The sequence below is a fragment of the Pelophylax lessonae genome (assembly GCF_965119305.1).
Source record: "Pelophylax lessonae genome assembly, chromosome: 3".
Taxonomy (NCBI): domain Eukaryota; kingdom Metazoa; phylum Chordata; class Amphibia; order Anura; family Ranidae; genus Pelophylax; species Pelophylax lessonae.
In genome coordinates, this window is record NC_138770.1 from 185,781,695 (window position 1) to 185,802,502 (window position 20,808).

Consider the following 20,808-nt stretch of genomic DNA (forward strand, 5'->3'; position numbering starts at 1 on the left):
AGTTCCATACCAGGTCTCTACAGAAGGAGATTCTTGCCAAATGGATCAAGAATCCACAGTCTCTAGACAATCGGATCCTGTTGAGCAGGGTCTCGTATCTGGTGGCTCCTCTCTCCGAGGCTTCAACAGGGAAAGTCCCCCCCCCCCCCCCCCTGTACTGGACGGTGGTCACCACAGATGCCAGCCTGTCCGGGTGGGGAGGTGTCTTGGGCACAGATCCAGCTCAGGGGGATTGGACTCTGGAGGAGTCCAGTCTGCCGATCAATATCCTGGAAATTCAGGCAATCTGGCTTTGCCTAACCCATTGGACAGATCGTCAGCAGGAGCGCCAGGTAAGGATTCAATCGGACAATGGCAGGGCCGTGGCATATGTCTATAATCAAGGGGGCAACCGTATTGAGCCCTGGCTATGGCAACAGAGAACACGGGCATATGAAGAATTGGGTCAGTGGACCAAAATATGACCGCAACTCACTCTTTTTAGTAATGCCCATGTTGAGGGATAGGCCCAGAAAGGTTTTACATTTGGGAACCGTTTTTGGTGTCCAGCCAAATTGTCTGGCAATGGTCAAATTTGAACTTGTGGTGATAAATTGATAAGTATGCAAAATTGCTTTGGTCCACAATAGATCTGTACCGATCTTCCGTGATAAAAATGTAAAAAAAAAAAAAAAAAAAAAAAAAATCAAGGAGTAAAATTGGCTGTTTCCACCTGAATTCCGGGTTGGCCAGTGAAGTGGGGTGGGGGGGAAAGTGTATGGGCGCTGCAGAATCTGTGGGCTGCCAGTCAGGATTTGCAAGTGCATCAGGAAGGGTACTATGGGCTCTATAGGCCTGTCTTTGAATTCTTGGTGACTGCGGGGCACTACTTGTGCTAGCCACCGTACCAGCTTGAACTGCACTTATGGGACTCACCATGTCACCAAGTGATACTGCAGTGCTGGTTTGTCTATGACCAGGGTGTACTGGGCTGCTGGTGCTCGCCAGTTTACCAGAAGGTTGAGCAGCACTAGCACTGACACTGCTGCATACGAGAATCACGCAGTGGTTGCACCTCAGCAACAGAACGGGATCGGGTACGCCTGACCTTAACAGGGACTTCTACTCCCTCATCAGAGCTGACTATCGGGGTGCCGCTGCTCTCTACAGGTTCGAATACTGAACCTGATTCTGACAGTGAGGACTCTCCATTGCTCTCATCTGTCATGCTCCGTATCCTGTAGGCCTCTTCACTACGGTAGTTTACCTTTCGTTTGACAATTTGGCCAATAAATTTACAGGTACCTAGTGTGACTCGCAGGTAAAAAAGCACCTGGTTGTCGGGACTGTTTGAACTGCTATGAAAAAAAAAAAAACTGCTAGTACTAGCAGAGATCAGGCCTGACTCTAATGCTGCGGTTTTGTGTGCTGTGTATTGGAAGTGACAGTGATCTATTGATACTGCACTTGTTTGGGTTGGCTGGGCAGTGGGGCTAAACACAGGTGCTGGCAGGTGCAGAGATGTATAGTAACTAAGTAGAACTACTTCACTACTGTACTTAAGTACCAAAAGGCGGTATCTGTACTTTCCTAGAGTAGAATTTTTTTTCTCCTACTTCCACTTTTACTTCACTACATTTCTTCGATGATTTCAATACTTCTACTCTATTTTTTTTTTTTGTGCTGCATAGTTACTCGTTACTATTATAAAAATTACCACTGCCAGAACAGTAGATGGCAGGTTTCATGAAGCTCAAAACGTGTATTATCAGCGCATACGAAAATAAATGCTAATGTATGTATAAATAAAAGCTGCATTTGAAATAATAATAAACAATATGATGTTCAAACTTTTGACTTTTCTTTAATAACTACATAACACAGTACTTGTACTTTTACTTTCAGTACTTGAGTAGCAATTTTTTTTTTCAAAACTACTGGTACTTTTACTTTCAGTACTTGAGTAGCAAAATTTAAAAAAAAAAACTAATTGCAATACTTAAGTCCAAAAATGTTGAATACTTTAGTACTTCTACTCAAGTCACTTTTTGACTGAGCACTTCTACTCAAGTCACTTTTTGATCGAGCACTTGTACTTTTACTCAAGTATGGGTTTCGAGTACTTTATACAACTCTGGGCAGGTGTCAGGGCTGATCCTGCTAATGCTGCATTTTTGGGAACACTAAACTATTGGGGACACTAGTATAGTTCTGATCAGATTAAAAATATTGATCTGTTCAGACACTATACTACTATGGGAGGTTTATAGTGTGTTGTTAGTGTTACTGGCAATCAAAGGGTTAAAATCTGACGCTATCTGTGATTGACCCTAACTGACGCAGATGCTGACGTTAACTGTTAACTGGGGGGGCGATCAGGAGTTTAAAACTTTATTAGCAAATATGTGGCGGGACCAAAACTGACAAAAACTGACACTGACGCTAACTAGCGTCACCCGTGACACTTATACAGTGATCAGTAACTTATCTGTATACTGTATATAGTGATACTGTAGCATAAGGTTATTGCAAGGAGCATAGGTTTCACAATTGTTATTATTAGAGGTCCCTGTATTTAGATAATACATTTTTGACCTAACCTAAAAATGCATATAAAGAGGTGTTCTGTGCAGCGGTCAGAACTAAAGTTGGTTAAATAGTCAAAACAGATATAGGGACACGGGTATTCTATATTTTTAAATAACAAGTTTATTAATGAAAAATTTGACTTATAATCATAACCGTACAGTATATAATTCTTTATGTACCAGTATATTCATGAGGAACAAGACATACAACATAAAACGATAAACATATAACATAGTACCGGCCGGTGCATATTAATTCGATCACAGGGCTAATTTTCACCGTTTTTAGTCAAATACCGAGAGTATATCTTCCTGCGATTCGTGTCTGTGGATAAACGGAGTGTAGTTCAAAAAAAGGGGGGGTGTTTTCAAAATTAAGATGTTCTGAAAAAATTGCGGTTTTGGAAGGTAGGTCTGATGGGATGGCTATTTTCCATTTAGCATCATTGGAAAGTAAATTCTGGGGTGCCGGTGTGCAGTCCGGAGTCTGTCCTGATACTTTTGACTCCTGTGGTAATTACCATTGCTTCACCTTTTTAAATTTCCTCCCTTTTTACTTTTCCAAATGCTGGTTGGATAATTGATTTCTCAGCGGTTTGTAGGTAGGAAGAAATAGGGATTTCCTGTGATTTGTTGTCACATATATGGGTCCCTTTATTGCTGGTGTATAGAGTGGTGTCAGGGGTATTTAGCTGGTGGTTAATAATACCGTATGTCTTTTGGGGACTATGCAGAGTGTATTTTGTAGGGCGGATAGGTGTTGGGTCTTTCAAAGTGATATACTCTCGGTATTTGACCAAAAACAGTGAAAATTAGCCCTGTGATCGAATTAATATGCACCGGCCAGTACTATGTTATATGTTTATTGTTTTATGTTGTATGTCTTGTTCCTCATGAATATACTGGTACATAAAGAATTATATACTGTACGGTTATGATTATAAGTCAAATTTTTCATTAATAAACTTGTTATTTAAAAATATAGAATACCCGTGTCCCTATATCTGTTTTGACCATTTAACCAACTTTAGTTCTGACCGCTGCACAGAACACCTCTTTATATATAGTGATACTGTGACAGGGCAGTGAAGGGGTTAACTGGGGGTGATCAAGGGGTTAAACCCTTAACAAGGGATATATGGCGGGTACCCTAAATCGGGGACTAGCGCTAACTTGCGTCACAAGTGACCCTAATACAGTGATGGACCTGATGACTGATCAGTTCTAAACTGAATCCGGTCACCGCTGGAACAGTGGGCGCTCCCGTGATCGCGCATCACGTACCTATATGTGATTTTGCGCAGCCGGCCCACCCTGCCTAAGTATATATGCGGTCAGCGGTACTGGTTAAATTACAACAGTGGTGTCTTGCAACCTTACTACTAATCTTTTGAATAAATAGTTTTAAACCTAATAAATTTATACATGCAGATATTGAACCAACAGCAAAACTTCCATGACAGGCTCATTATATAATTTCTGTATTTGAACAATAATATCCAAAGAGTCCTAGTGTATGGAACTTTGATGGGCATCAGGCAGTCTTCATGTTTTGTGATTCACTTCAGGAGAATGTAAAGCCGTCCCCAGATGGTGTGATTTTTTGCAACCAAGGGTTGCAGGAAAGAAAATTGCTAGATTCCCCCATCAACCCAGTCAGTCCCTTGATCGATCAATTTGGGTACAATCCGCCTGCTCATACATAATTCAAATCTCGTCCGGTCCCTGCTGAACCAGCTGAGATTCGACCAGTCTGTGGCTGGTTTAGGGCAGTATATACTATTTTGGAAACATTTGTGCTGTCTGTATGTACAACCCATCTCTATTGCCCAGATGGGGGTGCAGGAGAAAATCAAGAGTGTACCTCCACTTGGTAAATTTGAATAAAGTTGTAGTACCACCTAACTTGCTATTAGGGGACCATCATGCATAAGAACACTTACCGTCTTGAGGACAAGATCCCTCGTGTAAACCCAAAAACTGGTAGTATGGGACTGCCTGCGATCCTACAGATACTAAGATACCCTATGTGGGCCACAGAGTGTCATTATTAAAACCCAGTCCTATCGAGTTAAATGAATACAAAAATCTTCCAACCCAGGTTTACAAAGTCTAATGCCTATATTTGCCCCTCATCTCAGATGGATGGAATATGCCCCACATGGGAATTGCATCATAATCCGTTTATTGTGTCATTCAAAGTGCTTCAGTCTCCGTAATAAGGTCCCTAGCTAACGCATCCAGTTTCCCCCTCATTAGTAGGCACCACAGGGACTTTGGTTCTGTATGTTAAGGGACAAGGTATTTGTATAATGGGTGAAAGATTTTTTTTTTTTTGGAATTCATATCCTTCAAACTTAGGTTTAGTGAAAAAATAATTAGCACAAGGGACATTACTTGCTATAAATCTGATGTGTCCTTTGTGCTGCTGGCTCCTGTATTAGTTGACATTTTTCTCCTACAATCTCTCTCCCTACTCCTGTCGCCGCAATCTTCTGGTGTGGTTGGGATTAATATAGGCGAGGGACTTGTCATATGTTGGTCCATTCTACCCACCTCCTATATTCGCAGAAGTTGTACAATATCTTCTACCGTGTGAATGAAATGTGATCAATGGATGGAGGACGGGAAGAATGAAAGGTTAGTCTTTTCCATTCATAGATCATGTTTCATTCATAGAAACTATAGTACAGCTTCCCTAAAAGGAAGAAGTGGACATAGTTGGCACTCTTGATGTGTGCACATCACAAGTTCCTTGGTTCTATTAACCCCAGCCTCACTGTAAGATTACAGAGGTGGGTGTAGGGGAAGGTTACAGGATGAAGATGGCAAGGAATCCAGGAGCGTAATAGACACATGGGATTGATAGTAATGTCCCCATGTGCTGATTTTTTTTTACACTAAACTTAGGCTTTAACTATCTAACATTAGAAGCCCTCCCATTGAAATGAAAGGAAGTGGATGTGTTTTAGGCCTTATTCACACTGGACGTTTTTACAGCTGCTGTTTTTGGCTTCCACGTTTTTTTCTGCAGCCAGTAAACTCCCCAGCATGTTATCCTATGTGTCCATGAACACACAGGCTGTTATCAGCAGTTTTTGGTAGGGGTGTTTTCTGGCTGGAAAAAAACCCCCCCCATAACTAGCGGGGTTTGAGAGGAGTTTTTCAGCTGCAAAAACGCTCTAACTCTGATAAAAGCTGAAAAACGCAGCTATTCAGCGTTTATCAAGGTTTTTGAGCCATAAGCTTCTGTGGGAGTATAAATTTGTTTACAAAGCTAAAAAATGCTACAGCTGAAAGAAGCCAAAAACCGCTGAAAAATTTTACTGCAAAAAAAGCTGAAAAACTCCTTCTACAGCTACAGCTTTGTACTGATGTTTTGATAATGTCTAGTGTGCATGAGGCCTTAGAATATACAGTGCCTTGCGAAAGTATTCGGCCCCCTTGAACTTTGCGACCTTTTGCCACATTTCAGGCTTCAAACATAAAGATATAAAACTGTAATTTTTTGTGAAGAATCAACAACAAGTGGGACACAATCATGAAGTGGAACAAAATTTATTGGATATTTCAAACTTTTTTAACAATCCACAAACTGAAAAATTGGGCGTGCAAAATTATTCAGCCCCCTTAAGTTAATACTTTGTAGCGCCACCTTTTGCTGCGATTACAGCTGTAAGTCGCTTGGGGTATGTCTCTATCAGTTTTGCACATCGAGAGACTGACATTTTTGCCCATTCCTCCTTGCAAAACAGCTCGAGCTCAGTGAGGTTGGATGGAGAGCATTTGTGAACAGCAGTTTTCAGTTCTTTCCACAGATTCTCGATTGGATTTAGGTCTGGACTTTGACTTGGCCATTCTAACACCTGGATATGTTTATTTGTGAACCATTCCATTGTAGATTTTGCTTTATGTTTTGGATCATTGTCTTGTTGGAAGACAAATCTCCGTCTCAGTGTATTTGGCTCGATCCATCTTCCCATCAATTTTAACCATCTTCCCCATCCCTGCTGAAGAAAAGCAGGCCCAAACCATGATGCTGCCACCACCATGTTTGACAGTGGGGATGGTGTGTTCAGGGTGATGAGCTGTGTTGCTTTTACGCCAAACATAACGTTTTGCATTGTTGCCAAAAAGTTGGATTTTGGTTTCATCTGACCAGAGCACCTTCTTCCACATGTTTGGTGTGTCTCCCAGGTGGCTTGTGGCAAACTTTAAACTACACTTTTTATGGATCTCTTTAAGAAATGGCTTTCTTCTTGCCACTCTTCCATAAAGGCCAGATTTGTGCAGTATACGACTGATTGTTGTCCTATGGACAGAGTCTCCCACCTCAGCTGTAGATCTCTGCAGTTCATCCAGAGTGATCATGGGCCTCTTGGCTGCATGTCTGATCAGTCTTCTCCTTGTATGAGCTGAAAGTTTAGAGGGACGGCCAGGTCTTCATGGATTTGCAGTGGTCTGATACTCCCATTTCAATATTCTCGCTTGCACAGTGCTCCTTGGGAAATCTTTTTGTATCCAAATCCGGCTTTAAACTTCTCCACAACAGTATCTCGGACCTGCCTGGTGTGTTCCTTGTTCTTCATGATGCTCTCTGCGCTTTTAACGGACCTCTGAGACTGTCACAGTGCAGGTGCATTTATACGGAGACTTGATTACACACAGGTGGATTCTATTTATCATCATTAGTCATTTAGGTCAACATTGGATCATTCAGAGATCCTCCCTGAACTTCTGGAGAGAGTTTGCTGCACTGAAAGTAAAGGGGCTGAATAATTTTGCACGCCCAATTTTTCAGTTTTTTATTTGTTAACAAAGTTTGAAATATCCAATAAATTTTGTTCCACTTCATGATTGTTTCCCACTTGTTAATTCTTCACAAAAAGTTAGTTTTATATCTTTGTTTGAAGCCTGAAATGTGGCAAAAGGTCACAAATTTCAAGGGGGCCGAATACTTTCGCAAGGCGCTGTATTTATTGCTTTCACTAGCTCTTTATTTTAACAGAAGCCTGTAATAAATTAGAAGTAGGCTGCTTTTGGCCTCTTCTAAAAATGCTACTTCATTGGTTATGTTGCTCTTCTGGCTTCATTACTTTAAGCCACAAATATGCAGATTAGAATGTGCGATATTGCTCCTATTTCACTGTCCACGTGCTTGCTGTGGGCCAGTGACAGAAAATACTAACTGCAGGATTAGCTTGGCACATGGCAAATTTCAAAGGAAATCAAGAATTACAGAACCCATACTTCTCTCAGCACAAGTGGTTTTTAAAAATAAAGGTTTCCCAAATCGCCTTTCAGGACAGCACCTGGAGAGAGCGTAGCTCCAACCAATTTTCCCAGGAAACACTGCAGCCTTTAAAATCCCTCCTCTTCCACCATGCTTTCAGTTATTGTGTTTCCTCCGCCATGGTGGAAGCACTGCAGGGGACCAGTTGGGGGGGACTGCACGCTCTCTAGGTAGAGAAAGTGGTATGCTTACCTCTAGGCTTTTTGTATTTATATGACCATCCCAGCACCCTACCCGGCGCAGTGGAGGGTGGTGTTCCGGAGCCTCCGGTCCTTCCAGCTCAGGGGAGCAGTACCTCATTTGAGTGCCCAGCCTGTGTGCCCGGGAGCCGCGGGTTGTGGGCTGGCAGGCAGTCTGGGCAGTGTTGGTCCCGGCCGGCGTGTGAAGTTTCTGGTAGGCGGGACTTCCGGTGAGGATGTGGCAGCAATAGTTCCAGCTGCTGGAACGCAAGGGTCAGGGGGCGGGTCGAAAGGTCGGTGCTTCCGGGCCCCCAGAGCGTGGAGACACCGGGAAGGGCGTATTTAAAGCAGATGGGTGGTTCTGTCACACACAGTTGCGTGCACTGCATGAAATGGAGGAGAGGGCAGCAGCACCGGTGGAAGCAGGCACCGCAAGCACCAGCCAGGCCCAGTTAAGGGGGGTACAGTGGTGCCTCTATCATTTACCATTGGCCTTGTTGTATTTCCTCCAGTGGGAGCCTGCTCTAAGGGCTGTGATAACTGTTCTCGGCCTTATAGTCTAGGCAGGGACTCTGTGTTTGCTGGTTCAGTGCACAGGGGGGCTCCTTTCTTTTCCTTCTCTGAGGTGGTGGTAGTCTGTTTACTTTTTTGTTTTGTGTCTTGGGTTTCAGGTCAACACAGATAAGTCTAAAGGACCCCCCGCAGTTCAAAGGATGTGTCTTTCTTGCAAAATCCCTCTCAGGGATTCATGGTCAAAAACCTCTATGCAAAACCTGCATAGCAGACCTTGTTAAAGAGGAATCTTCACAGCAATGTAAAGATGTATTTTCTTCCATGAAGGAGTTAACAGGTACTATATTGACACTTTTCCACTGCAAGTACCGACTCGGCTCCACTCGGCCCTGCTTGGCTCGGTTTGGTTTTCCACTGCATGGGACCGCATGGTACGGTGTTGGAACGGTTTGGTACGGTTTGCTTTTCCACTAATAGTAAGTAGGTGGGATAACAACGATTCTCTGACCAATCAGTAGCTAGTAGTGACAAACAGTCAAGGCTGCATGCAAAGGATTGTGGGATATGGTACCGGTACGGCCCTCTTGGAACCACAACCGAGGTGGTACTGTTTAAGCAAGCCGTACCGTTCGGTTTCATGTAGTGGAAAAGCGGCGCCGTACCGAACCGTTCCAACACTGTACCATGCGGTACCATGCAGTGGAAAAGTGCAAACGCGAGCCGAACCGTTCGGTTCCTTGCAGTGGAAAAGCGCCATAAGTTCAGTTTGTTCCTTATTAATTAAAGTTCCAACAACACAGACAGACTCCCAGCAAAGTAGGCATCCACCTCAGTCAGCAGTGGCCAACTACTCGGAGGAAGAAGGAGCGAGCGAGTACTTTTCTTTCCCTGAAGGATATGGATGCGGAGGAGAAGAGGCTGCAGATCAGGCATTCTGTAGGAAGGTACTGCAGGCAGTGGTCCCACCCTAGGGTAATTTTCTCAGTTATCCTCTCAAGGTGCTGTCCTGAAAGGCAATCTAGGGAAACCTTAGTTAGACTTACCGGTGACTGTATTTCTAAGAGCCTTTCAGGACAGCAGCTGCTACTGTCCCTGGGTTTTCCTAAAATATGACCTAATGGTCTGTTATGGTTGGTTGGTTGTGTGCTCTGTTTTCCAGCATGTCGGAGCTTACTCTATAACTGAAGGCATGGTGGAAGAGCAGGGATTTTAAAGGCTGCAGTGTTTCCTGGGAAAATTGGGCGGAGCTGCACTCTCTCCAGGTGCTGTCCTGAAAGGCTCTTAGAAATACCATCACTGGTAAGTCTAAGGTTTATGTAAGCAATCTCTAGAAGAAAAGGCAATTTAAATACTGGTTCAAGCTATGGTAACTGGTACACGTCTATTTAGTATTATATGCACATTTATTGTTTTATATATTGTATAGTAAATATATTGTGTATTTGTTTTCACGTTTTCTTTCTCTTCTTTCTGCAGCCCATTTTATGGTGAAGATTTCTACTTTGAAATTCCAAGAGCATTCCAAAATTTATCCTTTTATATCTATGATAAAAATGTTTTACAGAGAGATCTCAGAATAGGTGAGCAGTCACTGGCAAATGTCTTTCTTCTCAAATGTATTTGCTACTCAGAGAGCACAGTTAGGGATATGTATGTTCCAAACTGGTGGCAAGTTTCTGCTGTTTACTTCGTGGAACAGACTTCAGCCATTACTGCAAGTGGGATTCCTCTGTATGTGTTGGGCATGGCTGGTTCCTATGAGGATGAATAGTTGAAGCCATTGGGAGCAGTTCTTGTTCTCTTCTATTAACTTCTTTGTGTTAATGGGTACTCTGCACACATGGTTTAGTGGAATCTTTCACCTGTCTTTTAGACATTTGAAAACAGGCTTCATATGCACACACCTGCTTTGGGCACAAAAAGAACAGTAGGCATGCTTGCTTAAAATTGGTGGTAGGTGGGCATTGTGGTGTCTACATTAGCTGTGGAACTGAATGTCGGTTAGTACTTTCACATTTGCAACAGGATTGCTTACACCTGTCCTGAAGTGTTCCATACACCTTGCATTTTTTAAAATGTATAGAATGTCTTGGGGACCAGTCCCTAGTAACCTGGGGCAGTGCATTTGGATATAAGATTTCAGCTATGCAAACAAATGTGAATTTTAATTATAGGTGTTTTTTTACCCTTCCTGTATATTTTGTCCCGAAAATGTATAAGTCATAGGGCCAGTTCACACCACATGCGGTCCAGTGCATTTTTTTCTGCATCAAAAATGCATGGAAAGTAGGTTATATGGTTTCCAATGACCTAGTTCACACTAGTGCTTGCACTTTCAGTGCCTTACAGCTCCAGAAAAAAAAAAGAACATGCTGCCTGTTTCTTGCACTGGATTGTACTGAAACGCTGTAAAACGCACCAAAAATGCACTGGAACACACTTGTCTTTATTTTAGGTTAAGAAAAAAGAGGGGGGGGGGGGGGGGGAAATGCACTGGACTGCATCAAAAACACATTGGAACGCATCAAAAATGCAACAAACGCCATGCAGAAAAGCATCTGGAACACATCCAGACTGTGTTTCTATGGTGTGAACTGGTCCTTAACCTATCTTGGCCCTCAGAAATACTGTAGCTGCTGACTATTAATATAAGGACACTTACCTGTCTAGTGATCCCGCCATGTTGGCACCCTGAGCCCATATGTCAATTAGCTTCCAGTGCGGGCGCCGGCATTGTAAGTAAGGGAAACTGGCATTGAAGCCTTCAGGCTTCACAGCCGGATTCCTACTGTGCACTACTACACTTTTTGAATGATCCAGCCATCTTCTGGGACCTGTGTGTCTCTCAGAAAGGAGCAGGGGGAAGGAGGAGGTGCCAGAAATGTTGTACATTGGTGATCCTACCCGGAAGTGGGAGCGGGTACCTGTCAAAACGAGGCCCCCCCCCAAAATAGTGCCAAATATTGCAGAGGGGGGGGGGGGGCGGTTGTGCAAATAAGTAGAGATTCCCCTTTTCAGTGGAGCTCCGCTTTAACCACAAACTTATTCCTATGGCTAATTCTCCAGTTCCTATCCCTTAAAGCAGGGGTGGGGAGCCATGTTATATTTGGTCAAACATTTAATTAACTCACCCCTAATGTGATGGCTGCAACTGCTGCTCTTTGGTGAGGTGTGTGATGTTAGCTGGTATTGATGATGTTGCTGCTTGCAACTAGACATATGCCGGTTTTCGGTAATTCGATATATCGCGGTATTGCATAGCCACGGTATTGTTATTGTGGCATTTTTAAAATACCGAGTTTCTCTGTCAAGTCTGCCTGACTTGTGAATTGATACATTTCAGTGAGCTGGATGACTCATTCACTCACACAGCTAACCCCTTTCAGCATTAAGTCTCCTAACTATAAACAAAAATGATTACATTTGTATCTTTTCCTTCCCTCTGCCAGGGAGAAAGGAAGTTTAACCTCTTAAAGACTGGATCTTTATCTGACACTTGTTGCTTGCAAGTTAAAATCAGTTTTTTTTTTGCTAGAAAAGTACTTAGAACCCCCAAACATTTTATATATTTTTTTAGCAGAGACCCTACAGAATAAAATGGCGATTGTTGTAATATTTTATGTCACACTGTATTTGCGCAGCAGTCTTTCAAACGCAATGATTAGACTTTAATGAATAAAAAAAAAAAAATAAAAACGTAACAGTAAAGTTATCCCAATTTTTTTTTTTGTTACACAGAGAATCGTGAGAGAATCGTGATCTTTATTCCAAGCTAAAAAATCGTGATTCTCATTTTGGCCAGAATCGTGCAGCTCTAATAATATATATATATATATATATATATATATATATATATATATATATATATATATATATATATATATATATATATATATATATACACACACACACACGCATAGCAGCCCACATTACATTATTATATAGCCATCAAGCAGTGTCTACAAAAAATGCAGAAAGCTTGCCAGAGCAGGAACTGCAGGTTAGTCGCATGGTGCAAAAGCAGGATGGATTTCAAGGCCACTGAATTTTAAAAAAATGCTGCATGCACCTTTTTTCTGCGGAAAATGAGGGCATAGCAGCCCGTTCAAATCAATGGGCTGCTATGCCTGTGCAAATGTGGGCCGCCAACCCGCATACATGTGAACCACCAACCCGCATACATGTGAACCAGGCCTAAAGCAATAGTAAAGTCATTTATAAACAACACCTCCTTCAGGTTTAACCACTTCTTGACCACAAGGATTTGCCCTCTTAATGACCAGGCCATCGGATCGGAGCCGAGCGCCAGGACCAGTTATCACCAGTTAGGCCAGACACTGCTTGATGACCTATTTTAGGCCTGGTTCACAGAGTCTGTACTGACTGACTATATAATAATGTGCATAAGTGAACCAAAGCCCCTAAATTCAGCAATGAAATTGAAGTGAGGTGGAAATTTAATAATTTAAATGTAATAATAGAATACCGTGATAATACCGTATACCGTGGCACAACCTTAATCAATTAATCGCAGCATGAAAATCTGATACCGTCACAAGCCTACTTGCAACTGGTTTTCCAGGTTTGCGTCGGTCAGTCTGGAGCGCAGTCGACTCTTTGTGGTGGTAAGTTTTTAAAAGTACTGCTGGCTGGTACTGCTGTGGGTATTGCTGGCTCAGGCTGGTACTGCTGGCTTGTACTGTGCTGTGGGTACTGCTGGATGGTACTGCTGGCTCAGGCTGGTACTGCTGTGGGTACTGCTGACTCAGGCTGGTATTGTGCTGAAGGTACTGCTGGCTCAGGCTGGTACTGCTGGCTGGTACTGTGCTTGTGGATACTGCTGGCTGGTACTGCTGGCTCAGGCGGGTACTGGTGGCTGGTACTGCTGGTTGGTACTGCTGGCTGGTAATGTTGTGGGTTCTGCTGGCTCTGGCTGGTTCTGCTGTGGGTACTGCTGGCTCTGGCTGGTTCTGCTGTGGGTACTGCTGGCTCTGGCTGGTTCTGCTGTGGGTACTGCTGGCACTGGCTGGTACTGCTGGCTCTGGCAGGTTCTGCTGTGGGTACTGCTGTCTCTGGCTGGTACTGATGTTGGTACTGCTGGCTCTGGCTGGTACTGCTGGTTCTGGCTGGTACTGCTGTGAGTACTGCTGGCTCTGGCTGGTACTGCTGTGAGTACTGCTGGCTCTGGCTGGTACCGCTGTGAGTACTGCTGGCTCTGGCTGGTACCGCTGTGAGTACTGCTGGCTCTGGCTGGTACCGCTGTGGGTAATGCTGGCTGTGGCTGGTACTGCTGGTTCTGTCTGGTACTGCTGGCTGTGGCTGGTACTGCTGTGGGTACTGCTGGTACTGCTGTGGGTACTGCTGACTCAGGCTGGTATTGTGCTGAAGGTACTGCTGGCTCAGGCTGGTACTGCTAGCTGGTACTGTGCTTGTGGATACTGCTGGCTGGTACTGCTGGCTCAGGCGGGTACTGGTGGCTGGTACTGCTGGTTGGTACTGCTGGCTGGTAATGTTGTGGGTTCTGCTGGCTCTGGCTGGTTCTGCTGTGGGTACTGCTGGCTCTGGCTGGTTCTGCTGTGGGTACTGCTGGCTCTGGCTGGTTCTGCTGTGGGTACTGCTGTCTCTGGCTGGTACTGATGTTGGTACTGCTGGCTCTGGCTGGTACTGCTGGTTCTGGCTGGTACTGCTGTGAGTACTGCTGGCTCTGGCTGGTACTGCTGTGAGTACTACTGGCTCTGGCTGGTACCGCTGTGAGTACTGCTGGCTCTGGCTGGTACCGCTGTGGGTAATGCTGGCTGTGGCTGGTACTGCTGGTTCTGTCTGGTACTGCTGGCTGTGGCTGGTACTGCTGTGGGTACTGCTGGTACTGCTGGCTCTGGCTGGTACTGCTGGCTCTGGCTGGTACTGCTGGCTCTGGCTGGTACTGCTGGCTCTGGCTGGTACTGCTGGCTCTGGCTGGTACTGCTGGCTCTGGCTGGTACTGCTGGTACTGCTGGTTCTGGCTGGTACTGCTGTGAGAACTGCTGGTACTGCTGTGAGAACTGCTGGTTCTGGCTGGTACTGCTGTGAGTACTGCTGGCTCTGGCTGGTACTGCTGACTCTGGCTGGTATTGCTGTTAGTACTGTTGCTTCTGGCTGGTACTGCTGGCTCTGGCTGGTACTGCTGCGTGTGCTGCTGGTGGGAAATGCTGGCTAGGAGAAGTGTAGCGGCGCCGTGCTGGAGGAAGAGACCATGTTTCCTGTATTCCTGATATCAAATGCACTCTGCCTGTGACTCACTCAGACTGTCAGAACGGAGCCGGAACTATACAGTAAGCATCGGCTCCGTTCTGACAGATCAGCTAAGAGACACAGCCTCAGCTGCACGGGGGCCGGACCAGATGACTTTGTGGGCTGCATATGGCTCCCCACCCCTGCCTTAAAGTGTTACTAAACCCACAACAGTGAAATCGGTCTGTATATGCAGTAAAGCATGCTTGTTATACTCACTGTGGAACCTAAGGAATTGATCATGCGCAAGGATAAAAAGGCTGTTTTATCCTGTGTTCTATGATCCTCCCCTTTTTCCACTGTTCCCAATCCATCTCCTGATAGAACAGAGCTTTTGGAGGCACGTTGCACATGCTCAGTTTGATGTGTATTGCTAGAGCATGTTTTTTTTTTTCTTTTTTTTTTTCTTGGGAGCGTACATATGATCAGCACTATCCTGTTCTGTGTGCTTTAGGGGACCAGATATAGTGAATGCAGGGTCCTGCTTTAGTAACACTTTAACTGTAAGCTTACCTTGCTTACTGTGTCTTTTTTTTAAAGTAATGGAGCCCAATATTAACAATCCTTATGCTAGGAAAATAACTGTGCCCTAATGGCAGCACTTAAAACTCATGATTCCAGCTTCCTTTACACATTTTGCTACAGAATTTGTGTAGTCACTATGCCTGCCTGCTTTTCGCATGTCTGTGTTAATGAGGAAGAAGAAGGGATTTGCGGGTTTAGGCTTTATCCTCTGTGACAGACCTGTGCGGTGGCTTTGTGGTGCAGACTTTCAAGTCCTTTTCCCATCAGCTGACTAGGCATCAGCTGCAAGGAAATAAAATATTCTGTCTCTATGACAGATTGAATCTCGTATAGATTTTCACACCGTGTAGGGTAATTTTGGGTAGAAGCTACAAAATAATTTCAAATTGTTTAAACACGCAACAGATTTTGTGAACAAAAACTTTTTTCAATGTTATTGCTCTGCACTGGGGATTGGCTAGTGCCTTTTTAAACTAGTATGCAGTAAGTGGCCAAAGTATGTAAACACCCTTTCAAATTAATGAATTTATGCTTTCAGTGTGGGGTACTGTTCATGCCAAAACTTATAAAGGTGCTCTGATCTTGTGACAACAGTTTGAGGAAGGCCCTTTTCTGTTCCAGCAAGACTGTTCACAAAGTCAGCTCCATAAACGCATGGTAAATGGGTTTGGTGTTGGGAAACCTGGTGGTCTGTACTGAGCCCTTTTCTCAACCCTAATGAACACCTGTGTGATCTGGAATGTCAATTACGAGGCATGTTGTCTTGCTCAACATCAGTACCTGTAAAAGTCTAGAAAGTTACCAGCACTTTAAATATACGCTTTCATATTTTATTGTGGAACATCATATCTGGCAAATAAGGCCAATGTTTCAGGGCTTTGCAGGGTCCCATCCTTAAGGTGAGATAGTGACTATATACACAGTACATGCTTAATTAACAAGAGAAACCTTTGTACCACTGTCAGCAGTACTGTGACGATATATAATTGAACAGTACCCGACAGTACAAGTTAGAGTACAATAGATCAAACCTGTTAGGAGAACAAAAATGGAAATACGATTTCTGCATGTAATATGTACACATGCTGTATGGCACATGTAAATTCATGATACACTACAGAGAAAAGATGGATGGTACAACATAGGTTGTCCAAACATATATTGAGGCGGACTTTCAAGGCACATCCTGAGTAAGCACACTCATTATTTAAAATGATTACTTTTATTAAGAAAATTTAAAAGACACAAAGAAAATTATTTTGGTGAACATTGACATGAATATCATTTCCTATACATTCAAAAAATAGTATACAGGCATTGTTGACAGTTGGTGAGGGTTACAGTTGTTATACAAATCTGATAAGGTCAACGCGTTTCGCATTTACGCTTCCTCAGGACCTCAGATAGTTGGGTAACCTCTCCTCACACAACAGTGCATCATACTGTTCGACCGGGGGCTAAGCTCGATGGGAGGGGCCACCTCGGACCATAACCACCTTTTAGAGAATATTGATGGATATGGGAAAAGGCAGGACGGCTGGGTAGAGGATGGTATGTAGGTCAGTTGGGCTTGTTACACACTTTACTTGTATTCTTATGTTTAGAGGTGTCCTAATAATGGACTATCTCAAATAGCTTGTTATTGGAAGAGATTTAAGCAGACCCGCATCCAGCTGGTAAACAGTGACATAATCCCTTCATGGTGTAGCTCTGTCCTCAACTCATATCCCAGCCGCCATAACATATATATGGCGGCTGGGATATGAGTTGAGGACAGAGCTTAGCCCCCGGTCGAACAGTATGATGCACTGTTGTGTGAGGAGAGGTTACCCAACTATCTGAGGTCCTGAGGAAGCGTAAATGCGAAACGCATTGACCTTATCAGATTTGTGTAACAACTGTAACCCTCACCAACTGTCAACAATGCCTGTATACTATTTTTTGAATGTATAGGAAATAATATTCATGTCAATGTTCACCAAAATAATTTTCTTTGTGTCTTTTAAATTTTCTTAATAAAAGTAATCATTTTAAATAATGAGTGTGCTTACTCAGCGTGTGCCTTGAAAGTCCGCCACAATATATATTTGGACAACCTATGTTGTACCATCCATCTTTTCTCTGTTATGTAATATTAGGATTATGGCACTAAAGGGGCAGCTCCCAATCCACTACATAAGTTATAATGCAATAGAACAGTAATGCAATATTATATGTCCTAATACAGAAACAGCAATTCTGGGGAAAAATGTCTGAATGATCAAAGCGGTGGGTATAGTATGTTAACGTATTTATTTTGTCACTATGTCGTCTTGAGGAAGGGACCCTGCGAGGAGCAAAAACGTTGGCTGTGACTGGTCCGACATTCCATGAATAAATGTGAAAGGGTATCATTGGAGTGCTGGTTACTTTCTGCTCTTTTACTGGTTTTAGCACAGTACCATCCCTTGCAGCTACACCTGTTAACACTGCAAGGAGTGCAGCTCAGACCTTTGCTGTTAACATTACTTCCTGGTGTCAAAAATGTTCATGTGGCTGATTGGACACAAATACTGACAAAAACACTCTAAAATCTTAACATGGGGATAGGTGCAACAATATCAGTGCCCATATTTTTTCCATGGGATATCAGCCAGCTCATATAGATATGATGGTATCAAATAATAGTATCTAAACTCCTTATTTTCTTGACCATTGGGTTATACTGCCCCCTACAGGAGTGGGACACTAGTCAGGAAAAAGCTTGACTACGCTTATGGGGCAGTCCGAGGGAGTATACTCCCACTCTCATCTATAGGGACTCCGTTTTTTTCTGCCTAGTCAGGGAGTTCCTTGCTTGGGATCTCTGGTCCTGGCAATTTTGTTCCTTTTTAAATAGAACTTATTCCTATCGTTTCTTATTTTGCTACTGTGAGAATCTACAATCAACTGCCGGACTGGGCGACGGACTGGATAATCTAGATCCAGAGGGTCCCCCCAGTCTGGACAGCGAGTGCGCACAGGCCTCAGCTCCACGCTAGGTCGGCTTCGACATAGCCCCACTGGACGGGGGTTGGCCTGCGAGGGCGCATACAATCTGGCCTCTGTCTGAGTTGCAGCGTTCCTCCTGGCCAAAAGCCCCCCCCCCCACATTCCGATGGAGCAGTGGTCTGTCAGGAGCGGTGCCCATCCTGTTCTGGTATGGCAAGTAGCTGTTCCCCCTCTATCCCTGGAGGGTTTTGGGGTGGACGATGGTTGGACCCCCGGGTTCCCCTCCTTCCCATGCTGCATCCCCCCCTTTTTTTTTTTTCTCGGTCCTCTCTGGACTTGGTACATCCTATCTGCCCACACCCTCCTCCCCTCCCATGGGTTGGCTATACCTCTTAGGTTGGTCTGGGGTGTCGAACTGGCGATTCGGGAGATTCGAAGCTCGTCACCGGCGACCGGATGATCGACTTTTGGGACGGACCTGTACCTGATGGGGGCTCCTGCCAGGGCCCCCCTTCCTGCTGGGATCATGTTCGGAGCTCCTGGGGGCTGTGCGGGAGCCGGGTGGTGCTGCCATTTTCTTGTAGCCTTTTGTGCTGTAAATCGGCAGCCATGTTTGTGTAGCCTCGGCAGCCATTTTCTTGTGGTTTTCTCATTGGAAATAGTGGCAGCCATTTTTTTTGAAGCTATATGGGCGGAGATTTCGGTGGTGGGAGCCCCTCTTCATCCTCTAGTGCTGACTCTTGGATCTTTCTCTTCCTTATGGCTGCATGGTGTGTAGTTAGCTTGGGGCTGTAAGTACTTGATTTGTGGTGGTGAGATTTTTGTGGGGTTCTCTCTCCCCCTCTCTCTCTGCTATAGCAGCGGTAGTGCTCTGTGCTGGGCTCTGTGGTGCTGCCAGCGCAGTGCGGGTGTCCCCAGCAGTGTTACACTTTTTCTGTGGGGGTCCCCCTCTTCACTACTGGAGTCCCTGGAGAACATTTCCCCACCTGATCCCCTCGCAGAGACTGCTGGGCCCTCTGGGTCCTACCAATCCCTGACTACACTGATGGCTGTGCTGGAATCCTTAGTGTCCAAGGTGGATTTGATCCTGGGAAAACGGGCTAGCAAAAATGGTTCCCTCCCCCCCCCCCCCTCACCTGCTTTATCTGTCTAATCGGATCCTGGATCTGATTCGGCTGCTGCGGATGTGAGTTACCCTTCTGGGTCTGCGTCCATGCACCCTGTGTGCTCAGATAGTGAGGATGATTCCTCTGCTCCTCTAGCCGCGCATGAAAAGGCGCTGGTGGATGCGTATGATTGTGTTAGTGCATGAAACTTTAAAGATGGAGGATGCGAGTGATGCTGCGTCAGAGGCACCGGTCCCTTTTGGCACCCACAGGCCCTCCAAGGCAGCGAGGGTGTTCCCCTTTCCTGCTTACTTTGATAATATTGTCACAAAAGAGTGGGGTTGTCCAAAACGCACTTTTGCGGTCCCTAAGCGTTTTGCGATGCAGTATCCTTATGAGGATTGCCTGCTTAAAAAGTGGACGATCCCATCAGTGGACTCGCCGGTTTCCAGGTTAAATAAGGCCACCTTAATTCCGGTTAAGGAGTCCCCGGCCTTTAAAGATCCAGCTGATAGGAGGTCGGAGGCTCTGACCCGCCATATGTTCACTTTGGCTGGTTCGGCATTTAGGCCGGTATTTACTATTGCCCCAGTGTCGCAAACCCTGACCGAGTGGTCTAAACTTTTACGCCAGGACCTGGAAGGGGGGGGGGGGGGAGAGACGGCTTCCCCCTACCTTGTGGAGCTGGCGGATCAGTTGGTTCAGGGGCTAAAGTTTGCCTGTGATGCATCTTTGGATTCTTTTTGATTTCTAGACTTTTAAGAAGGCCTTATCTGATCTCCCATTTGTGGGGAAGAGCCTGTTTGAAGCTTCCTTCGGATGACATCATTAAGGGCCTCACAGGGGGGGAGAATACTCTCCTTCCGCAGGCTTCCAAGGGCAGGGAGACATGTCGTAGACGTGGGCCATTCTTCTCAACTCATAGGAGGCCCTTTCCTCCCTCAGGGTCTCAAAACAAGGGATCTAAGCCCTTCAGGGCCTCCACCGGAGGTTACAAGAGGACCTGGTTTGGCAAGCAACGAGCGGGCTCTTCCAGACCTGCGGACAAGGCTTCCTCTGCATTAAGGGGCAACCTCACCTGTATCTGGGGTGGGGGGGGATGTCTTCGCTGGCCTCCAGATCCATGGACCTCTCTGGTACAGGACAAGTGGGTCCACAAAGTCATTTGGTCTGGCTACAAGATCGAGATTTGGTCTTATCCTCCAGAAAGGTTCTTCCCTTCTAGCTGTAACGCTCTTGCGTTTTTTGTTAGTGAATGGATTTGCAGCTGCAGAATTATTACACTCAGTAGTCATGTAGAGATGTGTTGAACAAACCTATCCAACTCTCAGGACTCATCACCGTGCACAGCCTGCTTTATGCAAATATACATACACTCAATATGA

General features: G+C 44.9%; 1 protein-coding gene across 1 annotated transcript in view; it reads left to right on the top strand.

The window, feature by feature from the left end:
• The window catches only part of RASA2 (RAS p21 protein activator 2), a 451,771-nt gene that overhangs the window by 104,162 nt on the left and 326,801 nt on the right, over positions 1–20,808 (top strand). The window contains exon 3 of the mRNA XM_082249978.1: positions 10,029–10,132. Coding sequence (XP_082106104.1) covers positions 10,029–10,132 — 104 coding nt within the window. The remainder of the gene's footprint in view (positions 1–10,028; positions 10,133–20,808) is intronic.